We start from the raw sequence: 12520 nt of genomic DNA on the forward strand, positions 1-12520 counted from the left end.
GGTGCTCTTGCAAAAACAGGGCTAATTCCACACGCACGGCATAAACACGATTCAGCACCTGTCCCCGGGATAACCACCGAACGTTAGAATGGTACAGAAGTACCTCGAATTCAGAGCCCATTTCTTTACACAGCTCACTGAAGATGCGGTGCCTCAGAGCACTATTTCGCACATAGTTCACGCATTCCACTACAATTTTTAATACTTCTGCCAGTTTTGGAGGCAAGGTTTTTGTTGCCAACGCATGCCTGTGCAGAATACAATGCGTAACAATGATGTGTGGTGCATCGGCTTTCACTAGCGCACCAAAACCAGACTTTCTTCCCAGCATGACTGGAGCTCCGTCCGAACAAACTGCAGAAACCATATCCCACGAAAGATTGTTGTCTTTGAAGAAGTTATCCACAAGTTTCTTCACATCGGCTGCCTTAGTTGTTGTCGTAAGAGGCTTACAAAATAAAAAATCTTCCTTTATCACGTCGTCTTTCACATAGCGCACAAATACAGCAAGCTGGCTTAGATTGGAAACGTCTGTGGTCTCGTCGAGTTGAAGGCTGAATTTTGCCGGGCTTGAAATCAGATCTGCAACTACTTGAGCCAAGATGTCTTTGCTCATGTCCTCTATTCTGTCGCTAATGGTGTCATTTGAAAGAGGAATTTGGGATAACTTAACTTCAGCCGCTTTTCCCAGCATGATATTCGCCATCTTCAACACAGCTGGTTTTATGAGTGTTTCACCAATGGTGTGTGGTTTGCCCTGCTTTGCGATCAGGTAAGCAACTTCGTACGATGCTGTGAGGATCGGTTTGTTGATGGGTACAAAGCCGAGAACAGGCAGAGTAGCCTTTTCATCGAATCTGGCTCTCTTCACCTTGAATTCAGCGAGCGTTGTGTTCTTGTATTGTCCATCTCCATGCAGCTTAAGGAAGTGTTCTCTTAGTTTTGCCGGTGCTAGACTAGAATTGCTCAACTTGGCATTGCAAATCATGCAGTTAGGACGCTGACTCTCATCACGTTCCGTTATACATGTGAATCCATATTGTACATATTCGTCCGACCACTTTCTTTTTTTGCTCGACATAGTTAGTATGAAGGGATTAAAATATTAAGAAAGAAATCACACGACGTACCATCACGACAGTCACAATTCGACTACTGAGCGCGCCAAATTCCCTGCAGCACAGATAGGCCAAGCGATGTTGCGTGATCACCTGCAGCCAATGATGGCCAAGCGGGGCGTGTCATCACGAATCATATGAGTCGGGTGTGTGTCTTGACCTCCGCCGAACCCCTGAGACTGACTCACCGAACCCTTGGGGTTCGATCGAACCCAGGTTAAGAACCACTGATCTAATGGTATGCTTTCGCCGTAAAGCCTTTTTGAAATCGGACACTGTGGTTGGATTAACGAGAAGATTATCTTTAAAATGGTGTATAGTACTTGTATGTGTGAGAAATTTGAATTATGAGATTTTTGTTGTTTTGAATTTGGCGCTCTGCTATTTCACTGGCTGTTGGCATAGGATCACATTTCCCAGAGAGGTTAACAAAAGCATAAAGATGCCATTATTAGTTACATTGTTTTAATTTGAACGTGCAGACTGGCACTAAGAACAGAACTGCGGGAACGTTTCCGTAGTCAGTGCCATTATTAGTGCGATGCCCCTTAAAGCCTTTTTTATTCTATGTGCTATGCATTTCGCCAGGATTTTCGCATCACAACATTGAAGTGTAAGAGGCCTCCAGTTTTTTAAATGGACTGGATCTTTTATACTTACCACCTGGGTCCTGTTTTAGTAGTTATGAAATCAGACCACCTTCTTGAGTACCTGTAGTAGGGTGGCTACTTTGAAGAATCTCAAATATAAAATATATTTTGATTTGTTTATCACTTTTTTGGTTACTACATGATTCCATGTGTTATTTCATAGTTTTTTTTGTCTTCACTATTATTCTACAATGTAGAAAATAGTAAAAATAAAAAATAAAATTTGAATGAGTAGGTGTCCAAACTTTTGATTGATATATATTTTAAAAAAGTTAAATGATTCCTGTACTGCCCGTTCCTGTGGATTGTCATTCCTTTCCCGTCCTGTCCCGAAATTGACTTTAGAATTTCACTCCCATTGCTGCACGAGTCCCGCGGGACTCCCAAGGTAATATCAACCTCTAGCGGGAGGGCAAAGCATAATTTAACATTGCACTTATCTGTTCTACGAGTAGCCCAAGTCTTTAATTACAAGCTTTTGGGTTAGGTGCAACTTTAGTAACAATGGTTTTGAGAAACAGCTCAGATATAACAATGCTCCTATGAAGGTTTTAATGATTTAGGAAACAGGGCCCAAGGACAGCAGACCTTCAGAATTGGAGCTGAGCACCCCTGCCCTTAAAAAATGTGATTCTGTTTGTGTGTTTGTCTTTTATTATCTGACTTGCATATTCAATGTATTTTGCAGACTGAGCGTCTCCGGAAGGAGGAGGCCCTGCGGCAGGATGAGGTCCAGGCTCTGGAGGCGGAGAGGGCCACGCTGCAGATGGAGACGGCCCAGCTGAAGACCCGTGTGGAGGAGCAGAGGGACGAGTTGCATACCCAGAAGAGGAAACAGGCGGCCAACATCAAGGACCTGACCAAGCAGCTAACTCTAGGTCAGAAACCGTCCACAGTCTAACTACATAGTTGATGGTGCGTCAGAAATCAACCACACTCAAATCAAGATGTTACCACAAGGTTAGAAACCTTCCACGTTTCAGACCTGGGTTCAATTACATGTGTAGTGAAATATTTATTATTTAAACACTTATTTTCTAATATTGTTGCCAAGTCAGCTATTTCTATTTGAAAGTATTTCAAAATAAAAATAAAATGAAATTGCCAATTACCGTCATCCAAAATTCCATGACCATCACAGCCCTAGTTATGGTATGTAACCCCGGTTCTCTGAAGGAGTTGAGGGAGACATTTCACTATGGGAAATGGCCTTGTGCGGGTCATTCGCTGAAGACGTATTCAATCTTGCCTAACAGGCAAATAAGGGATTTGCGGGTGTAAGCCTTGCCTGCCTATACTGTATAACACGCCCCAAGCCATGGTTCCCTCATCCAAGTCGTGCAAGAGGGTCAATCTGGTGAGAAGTCTCCCTCTCTTTCGGGGGAACCGGCAGGTAGCTTAGTGGGCCGGTAACCAAAAGGTTGCTCGCTGGTTCAAATCCCCAAGCCGGCAAGGTGGAACACACTGCCCTTGAGCAGTTAACAGTTAACCTCCAACAGTAACTGGTCCCTGTGCGCTGACTATGGAACACTTGCAACACGCCCTTTGCCAATAGCCTGTTTCCTGTGAAGCTTGTGTTGTGTTACATGGTAATGTAAGACTGTGTGCGCTAGGGAGGGCACAGTGACACCCAGACGATAGAACCTCACAAAGGTGTGAGGGGAAGCCCAACTAGCCGCCGCACAAATTTCAGAGGAGGAGATGCCCCTGAACAGTGTCCATGAAGTAGCAATTCCAGTGGAATGCTCCCTGACGCCCAGGACTGCAGTCCCCAACAACTGTACACCTCGGCAATAGCCTCCACTAACCAATGGGAAAGGCGTTGTTTGAATGAAGCCCTACCCCGGGCAGGGTTGGCAAGCAATCAAACAATTGGTCAAACAATATCCCAAGTATAAATACAGTAATGTACACACACTTAAGGGTAAAAACATTTTTCTCAGCAAAATAGTGTTTTTTTAGACACAACTTGGTGTTTTTTTCTGCATATAAAGGCTTGGGCGGACCATCTAAGTGTAAAAAATGACAAAAAATGACAAAAAATAAAATTTAAGGTTTCCATGTAAACATAAACAGCTAAAACCAGATAGAAACTATTTAGAAAAGTTAAAGCTGCAATATGTAACTTTTTTGGGCGACCTGACCAAATTCACATAGAAATGTGAGTTTTAGATCTGATCTGTTGGATGTACTGCCAAATTCTCGTGGCTTATGGTAGAGAAATGAACATTCAATTTTCTGGCAACAGCTCTGGTGGACATTCCTGCAGTCAGCATGCCAATTGCACTCTTCCTCAACTTTGGCATTGTGTTGTGACATAACTACACATTTTAACCTCTTACATCTAGACGTTCTGCTAGCGGAACACCACTCCAATATCCAATGATTGTGCGTGGCGCGAAATACAAACTCCTCGAAAATCCGAAAACTTCCATTTTTCAAACATATGACTATTTTACACCATTTTAAAGACAAGACTCTCCTTTATCTAACCACACTGTCCGATTTCAAAAAGGCTTTATAACGAAAGCAAAACATTAGATTATGTCAGCAGAGTACCCAGCCAGAAATAATCAGACACCCATTTTTCAAGCTAGCATATAATGTCACAAAAACCAAAACCACAGCTAAATGCAGCACTAACCTTTGATGATCTTCATCAGATGACACTCCTAGGACATTATGTTATACAATACATGCATGTTTTGTTCAATCAAGTACATATTTATATCAAAAAACAGCTTTTTACATTAGCATGTGACGTTCAGAACTAGCATTCCCACCGAACACTTCCGGTGAATTTACTAAATTACTCACGATAAACGTTCACAAAAAACATAACAATTATTTTAAGAATTATAGATACAGAACTCCTTTATGTAATCGCCGTGTCCGATTTTAAAATAGCTTTTCGGTGAAAGCACATTTTGCAATATTCTGAGTAGATAGCTCGCCATCACGGGCTAGCTAATTTGACACCCACCAAGTTTGGTACTCACCAAACTCAGATTTACTATAAGAAAAATTGGATTACCTTTGCTGTTCTTCTTCAGAATGCGCTCCCAGGATTTCTACTTCAACAACAAATGTTGTTTTGGTTCCAAATAATCCATAGTTATATCCAAATAGCGGCGTTTTGTTCGTGCGTTCAAGACACTATCCGAAGGGTAACGAAGGGTGACGCGCGGACGCGTATCGTGACAAAAAAATTCTAAATATTCCATTACTGTACTTCGAAGCATGTCAAACGCTGTTTAAAATCAATTTTTATGCTATTTTTCTCGTAAAATAGCGATAAAATTCCGACCGGGAGTCGTTGTTTTCGTTCAAAGACTGAAAAAGTAAAATGGACTCTTCATGTGCACGCACGCACCCGTCTCATTGTTCTCAGATCGACCACTTACCAAATGCGCTACTGTTTTTCAGCCAGAGACTGCAAAGTCATCATTCAACATTCTGGCGCCTTCTGAGAGCCTATGGGAGCCTTAGAGAATGTCACGTTACAGCAAAGATCCTTTGTTTTGGATAGAGATGACAAAGAAGGCCAAGAAATGGTCAGACAGGGTACTTCCTGTACAGAATCTTCTCAGGTTTTGGCCTGCCATTTGAGTTCTGTTATATTCACAGACACCATTCAAACAGTTTTAGAAACTTTGGAGTGTTTTCTATCCAAAGCTACTAATTATATGCATATTCTAGTTTCTGGGCAGGAGTAATAACCAGATTTAATCGGGTATGTTTTTTTATCCGGCCGTGAAAATACTGCCCCATATCCATAACAAGTTAATCGGCTTCATGATATGCCACACCTGTCAGGTGGATGGATTATCTTGGCAAAGAAGAAATGCTCACTAACAGGGATGTAAACAAATGTTTGCACAAAATTTGATTAGAAATAAGCGTATGGACATTTTCTTGGATCTTTTATTTCAGCTCTCGAAACATGTCAACACTTTACATGTTGCATTTATAGTTTTGTTCAATGTAGCTTTTAAAACCACAATTCTCTCAGCTCCATGACAAATATGTAGAATTGGAGGATATTAGGTTTAAAACAGCAAAATGTGTTCTTCCCTGCCAAGATGGGGGGGGCCTCTAAAATGTTATTTCCCAGGTCCCGGACCGAATTTGCAGCCCACCTTCCCACTTGAGCCATGTCATGACATACCTGAACCACCTATTGAGATATATCTTTGGTTAAGTAAATCGGTTGATAAATTAGGTGAAAAGGAGACTGGAGTGCGTCTTTAAAATCCACCGTTTCTGGGGGTTGAAAGTGATGGGGGCGGTCTACTAGGCTAACATATGGAATAGTGAGTGTTGCACAGTATACCAAAACATAGAATTAGAAAAACGGTTCGGTACTAGAATTGTTGTAAATACTCGGTACTGCTGTCATGTACGAATTGAGTACATCGAGTCTGTCTAGTAATTTGTCTGAATGTTCTCATGGGAGCAGTAGCTAGCCAGGCTACTTGCGCATGCAGCTGATAGCGTGAGACACTTTTGAGAAGCAAGAGAGAGGAGAGAGAAATTGCGAACAGCATGGCTTCTTCTAATGAAAACATCATGCTTTTATGTCTGTAGTTTGACAAAACTTGCTGCAGAAGCGAACTATGCGATTACATTGATTACAGAGCTGATGAGGGCCAGCCCACAGAAACAACAAGTGAACAAAGCAGTGCAGTGCACGGACGGTTTAGTTCCAAAACGTCATAGAAATCAATTTTACACACATGCATTGTAACATGTTGTTATTCTACTAAATTAGAATCATTTTTGAGTGACAATAGCTAGGTTTCTGTCCATATGGCAACAGTTTTTATGTAAATATTCTAAAATCTGCATAAAAAACAGTGCTTGATGACGTAGTGCATACAAATAACTTTTGCGGTTAAATTCCCATGTCCCAAATAAAAAATATAAGTTAAATGGGTTTCCAGCGCATTTTCAACTCTAGTGATGATTTTCCTCACTAAAATGTTGTGTTATATAGTGAGTGCACGTTGTTGGCTAGAGCGCACGTTTAGCCTATATGATGAGATTACTATGGACAAAAGATGAAGATTATTTTTATTTGTCGAACGGCAGCCAGGCGTCAATGATCATGTCACCAGAATAAGACCCTCGTTATTTATCGGAAAGCAGCATTAAGCTTTCACCACCCTGTGAAGTTCATCATAACTTACATGCTTTCCTGGCAAGTCGTAGTGGGAGGATCCCACATGTCATCGCGTGATTGTAAGTTTACTTCGATATGATGGTTATTATATCAATATTTGTACATGAGTGTTTCCACCTATATTTCTCGCATAATTAATTTTAATGACACAAAAGATCCCATCTTGTCTAGCGTATTTTGTTTTGTCGACTTTTGGAACGTTTACAGAATAATGTTCTGTTTCCATCAGGCCTGTCATAAAATGTTTTATCTGACATGTACTTTACTCGCGTAAAAAGTTTGGATGGAAAGCTGGTTATAGTCATGAACGTACATTCAGCATCACATTCATGTAAGAATTATAATGTGATTACACAACCCAAAGTAATGGGAAATGCACTCATAACTTGACAGCAATATATTTACACTACTTTGCATTTGTCTGGGCTTGCTAGCAGTAGCCACTAGCCAGCCAGCAGCCCTGGGAGGAGTATTGCACCCTGGGAAGTGAAATGCACTCTGGGAATTATAGTATGCTGTGTAAAATCGATTATATTTATATGGTGTTTAGACTATTGCAATATAGAAGCTTCAGAAATGAGCTTCAGTGTTGTCGTTTTGGAACTAAACTATTCATTTAATACATTAATTTGAATTAATTAGCTGAAATAAATAATGAATCATAGGTCTAATGAATGTCGTTTGACCCAATATTATGGCCATCGATTAGCAAATTAACCCTGATATGTATCAAATTACATTTAAAATCGTTTAGATGTAATTGTACCATTATTCCGTCTGCTCTGAGTCTCCGATATGGTTTTGCATAAGGAAAATTGAAGAAATTCTATTTATTTATTTTTTTCTACCAGTTATCAACATACACTGAGTACACAAAACAAACTGTTCTTTACATGACAGACTGACCAGGTGAGTTCAGGTGAAAGCTATGAACCCTTATTGATGTCACTTGTTAACCTGTCTGGGCTAATCAACAGCCAGTGGAATCGCGTCGCGCTAAATGCAAAACCTCATAAATGCTATAACTTCAATTTCTCAAACATATGACTATTTTACACCGTTTTATAGATACACCTCTCCTGAATTGAACCACGTTGTCCGATTTCAAAAAGGCTTTACAACAAAAGCAAAACATTAGATTATGTCAGCAGAGTACCCAGCCAGAAATAATCACACAGCCATTTTCAAAGCAACTAGCATGCATCACAAATACCCAAAACACAGCTAAATGCAGCACTAACCTTTGACAACCTTCATCAGATGACACTCCTAGGACATCATGTTACACAATACATGCATTTTTCGTTCGATAAAGTTCATATTTATATATAAAAACGGCATTTTACATCGGCGCATGACGTTCAGAAAATCTTTTCCCTCAAATGCTTCCGGTGAATTAGCGCTACAATTTACAAAATTACTATTCGAAAACATTGTTAAAATGTAATATTGTCATTCAAAGACTTATAGATGAACATGTCTTGAATGCCATCGCTTTGCCAGATTTAAAAATAACTTTACTGGGAAATCACACTTTGCAATAAACGACGTGGTATGCCCAGAAAAAAAGTCTAGGCTATACATGTTGGAGCCAACTTGGAACGATCAACCATCAAAAATACTATTGTAAATAATACCTTACCTTTGATTATCTTTATCAGAAGGCACTTCTAGGAATCCCAGGTCCATAACAAATGTAGTTTTGTTCAAAAAAGTTTATAATTTATGTCCCAATAGTGTTAGCGCGCTCCGAAGGCTAGTGAAAATGTACCGTCTGCGTCTGACTTGTCGTCAGGAATGAGCAAAAAAAATATATTTAAGTTCGTTCAAACATGTCAAACGTTGTATAACATAAATCTTTAGGGGCTTTTTCAACCAGGGCTTCAATAATATTCCATTGGGACGGTTGCATTGTTTTTCAAAACGTTTCGAAAAGGGAGAGTAGTCATGGGCGCCGACGTCACAATGGTAATGGCCCATCCCTTGTGACCAAGTGCCACAGCCTCTCTTTGGCTCAGTTACTACCATAGGAGACTCAAACCACTTTGTAAAGACTGGGGACATCTAGTGGAAGCCATAGGAAGTGCTAAATGATTCACAAGCCCCTGTGTGTTTCAATGGCAAATGTTTGAAGTGATATCCACACATCAGATTTCAGTTTCCTGTCAGGATTTGTCTCAGGGTTTTGACTGCCATATGAGTTCTGTTATACTCACAGACACCATTCAAACAGTTGTAGAAACTTTAGGGTGTTTTCTATCCAAATCAAACAATTATATGCATATTCTAGTTACTGGGCAGGAGTAGTAACCAGATTAAATCGGGTACGTTTTTTATCCGGCCGTGCAAATACTGCCCCCTATCCCCAACAGGTTAAATCCACTTCAATCAGTGTAGATGAAGGGGAAGAGACAAGTTAAAGGATTTTTAAGCCTTGAGATAATTGAGACATGTGAATGGGCAAGACAAAAGATTTAAGTGTCTTTGAACGGTGTATGGTAGTAGGTGCCAGGCACACCGGTTTGTGTCAAGAACGGGAACACTGCTGGGTTTTTCACGCTCAACAGTTTCTCGTGTGTATCAAGAATGGTCCACCACACAAAGGACATCCAGCCAACTTGACACAGCTGTGGGAAGCAATGGCATCAAAATGGGCCGGCATCCCTATTAAACGCTTTTGACTCCTTGTAAAGGCATATTTTGGCCGCAGTGGACAGGCCTCAGTGGATAGGGTCAAAAGCTTAAAGTTTCTTGGCGTGCACATTACTGAGGTCCTGAAATGGTCTCACCACACCAACATCTTTGTGAAGAAGGTGCAACAGCACCTCTACAACCTCAGGCAGCTGAAGAAATTTGGCATGGCCCGAGACCGTCACGAACTTCTACAGATGCACCATTGAGAGTATTCTACAGGCTGCATCACCGCCTGGAATGGTTAACAGCTCCGCTCTAAACCGCATGGCTCTCCAGAGGGTGGTGCAGGCAGCCCAACTCATCACCGGGGGCACTGCTTACCCTCCGATGTCAAAGAAAGGCCAAGAAGATCATTAAGGACCTCAACCACCCAAGGCACGGCCTATTCACTCGGCTACCATCCGACAGAAGGTACAGGTGCATCAGAACTAAGACGGAGCGATAAAAAAACATATTCTATTACCAGGACTTCAGACAGTTTAACAGTCACAACTAGCCGGCCTCCACCCAGTACCGTGCCCTGTGATGCACACTCACTCACACAAAACACACACACAAGCTATCACACACACACGTCAAACTCACAAACCCATGCACACACACTTACATACACACTCACACTCGTGCGCACACATAGCCATTCCTGCGATCTCATGATATAGAGACATTGAACCACTGGTCACTTCTGGCGTACATACGTATAGATTGCATTTGAGTACTGTTACAGTGCTATTTGGGTTGTTGGTCGCATTTGTCCCCGGCGTTCTTGATTTCTTGTATTTTTGTATATTTTTTTCTCCTTTAATTGTTTGACATTTTATTGCGTTGTTAGGAGCTAGTAACATACGTATTTCACTGCACCCTCTATAGCACCTGCTGAACTGCGTGCTCATGTGAACTTTTGATTTGATTAGTTGGCTACTAATATATCGAACTTGCCGGTATATTAACTATATTCTATCTAACTACCCAACGTTTATTAACTTGATTATTCCCGTCATTCTTAGTTTAGCTAAGTGGGATAGTTGTTGTAGGTTTCAATGGTCATTCGGGGGCTTTCGTTGGCTCTGGTTATCTACTCCGATTTCAGTGTACTAGACTAGAGCGCAGAACATCTGATGAATTTACTAACGCTCAACACCTGATGAATATGGCCGGTGTCAGTAAACGTCGGCAAAAATGTGTAATTAAATTGTTTCCAGCAGTACAGTTTGTCACCAACGCTCTGGATAATATGAAAACTGCCTATCCAGCTCTGCTAGGGCTAGTAAAATAGTCAGAGTGCAAGCTAGCCAACATGAGCCAGTTAGCTTGGGTGCTTGACTGCTGTTGTTAGGTCAGAACTCTGGAATCAACCCTACTCCTTGGCTAGAGCGTCCAGTGTGCGCTCTGAGAGCGAAACGCTCTGAATTTACAAACGAACAATCTGACAACGCTCTGAATTTACAAACACCCAGAGCGCACTCTGAGCGCACTCTGGCACTCCAGATTGAATTTAAGAACACACCCGAAGTTGTAAAATGTCTAGCTAGTAGTCCTATTCTAACAAGCTAGCGAGATGTTGCATAGCAACAGCATGAACTTCCTGTAGACGGGCAAAGCGCTAGCACGCTCAACTGAAAGGATAGTGATCGTTTACAGTATACTAAAATTAACTAATAATATATAGTATGTAGTGTATATACTCGTTAAGTATGTAGTTTACAGTATGTTAGTATGGTTTTTCGAACACAGCTTTTGATTTGATTTGATGTCCCTTGTGCATGTGAGCAACTTCTCCCGGGAAGGGACGGGGAACTGTCCGGCCTGGTGATGTTGTACCCACAATAAAAATCTGGACATACCCCAACCAAAAACCCCTCGATGATCAGAGGTATCCATACAATGCTGAGAGCCTGTACTGCAGCATTCGATGTCAGCAGAACAAACCCCGTTGACTCAGTGGCGCGCTACGCGTACAAGGCAAGCAGGCTCCACAAATCCATTAGGGACGCAAAAAGACAACACAGACCCAAACTTGAATTGATGTTCGACAACTCAGACTCGTGAACACTATTATTCCCTCCAAGCTTGACACAAGCTGAGAGCCCTGGGTCTGGACACCACCCTCTGCAACTGGATCCTGACAAGGCCCTCCAGCGGTTGGTGAAAACGGCCCAGTACATCACTGGGACCGTGCTCCCACCCATCCAGGACATCTTCTCTAAATGTTGCCAGAGGAAGGCCCGCAGCATCAAGGACCCCACACACCCCAGCCACGAGCTGTTCACTCCCTTACTGTCGGGCAGACGGTATCGGAGCATGATGTCTGATACCAACAGGCTCAGAGACAGTTTTTATCTACAACTTGCTCAGACTGCTGAACAATTGAACTGGACTGACCACCTGCTCTGATTTTCTGCACCTTAGCACACATGCAATCACTCATGCACACACCCACACAGACATACACACACACATATACAGTGCCTTCGGAAAGTATTGACTTTTACATTTAAAAAAAAAAAAAAAATTTTTTTTACTTTACAGCCTCATTCTAAAATTGATTATATATATTTTTTTCTCATCAATCAACACACGATACCCCATAATGACAAAGCAAAAACAGGGTTTTAGAAACTTTTGCAAAAGTATTAAAAATAAATAACTGATATACCTTATCTATATAAGGTCCCACAGTTGACAGTGCATGTCAGAGAAAAAACCAAGCCATGAGGTCGGAGGAATTGTCCGTAGAGCTCTGAGACAGGATTGTGTCGAGGCATAGCTCTTGGGAGGGAAGGGTAACAAAAAATGTCTGCAGCATTGAAGGTCCCCAAAAACACAGTGGCCTCCATCATTCTTAAATGGAAGAAGTTTGGAACAACCAAGACTCC

The 12520-nt window shown here is 41.5% G+C and overlaps 1 protein-coding gene across 3 annotated transcripts in view; it reads left to right on the plus strand.

Moving 5' to 3' along the window:
* Window positions 1–12520, plus strand: part of ccdc186 (coiled-coil domain-containing protein 186) — a 157095-nt gene that overhangs the window by 116518 nt on the left and 28057 nt on the right. For all 3 annotated transcript variants that reach the window (XM_029764179.1, XM_029764180.1, XM_029764181.1), the window contains one exon: window positions 2457–2646. In XM_029764179.1, the coding sequence (XP_029620039.1) occupies window positions 2457–2646 (190 nt within the window). The remainder of the gene's footprint in view (window positions 1–2456; window positions 2647–12520) is intronic.

Source organism: Salmo trutta, chromosome 10, assembly GCF_901001165.1.
Source record: "Salmo trutta chromosome 10, fSalTru1.1, whole genome shotgun sequence".
In the NCBI taxonomy this organism is placed as follows: domain Eukaryota; kingdom Metazoa; phylum Chordata; class Actinopteri; order Salmoniformes; family Salmonidae; genus Salmo; species Salmo trutta.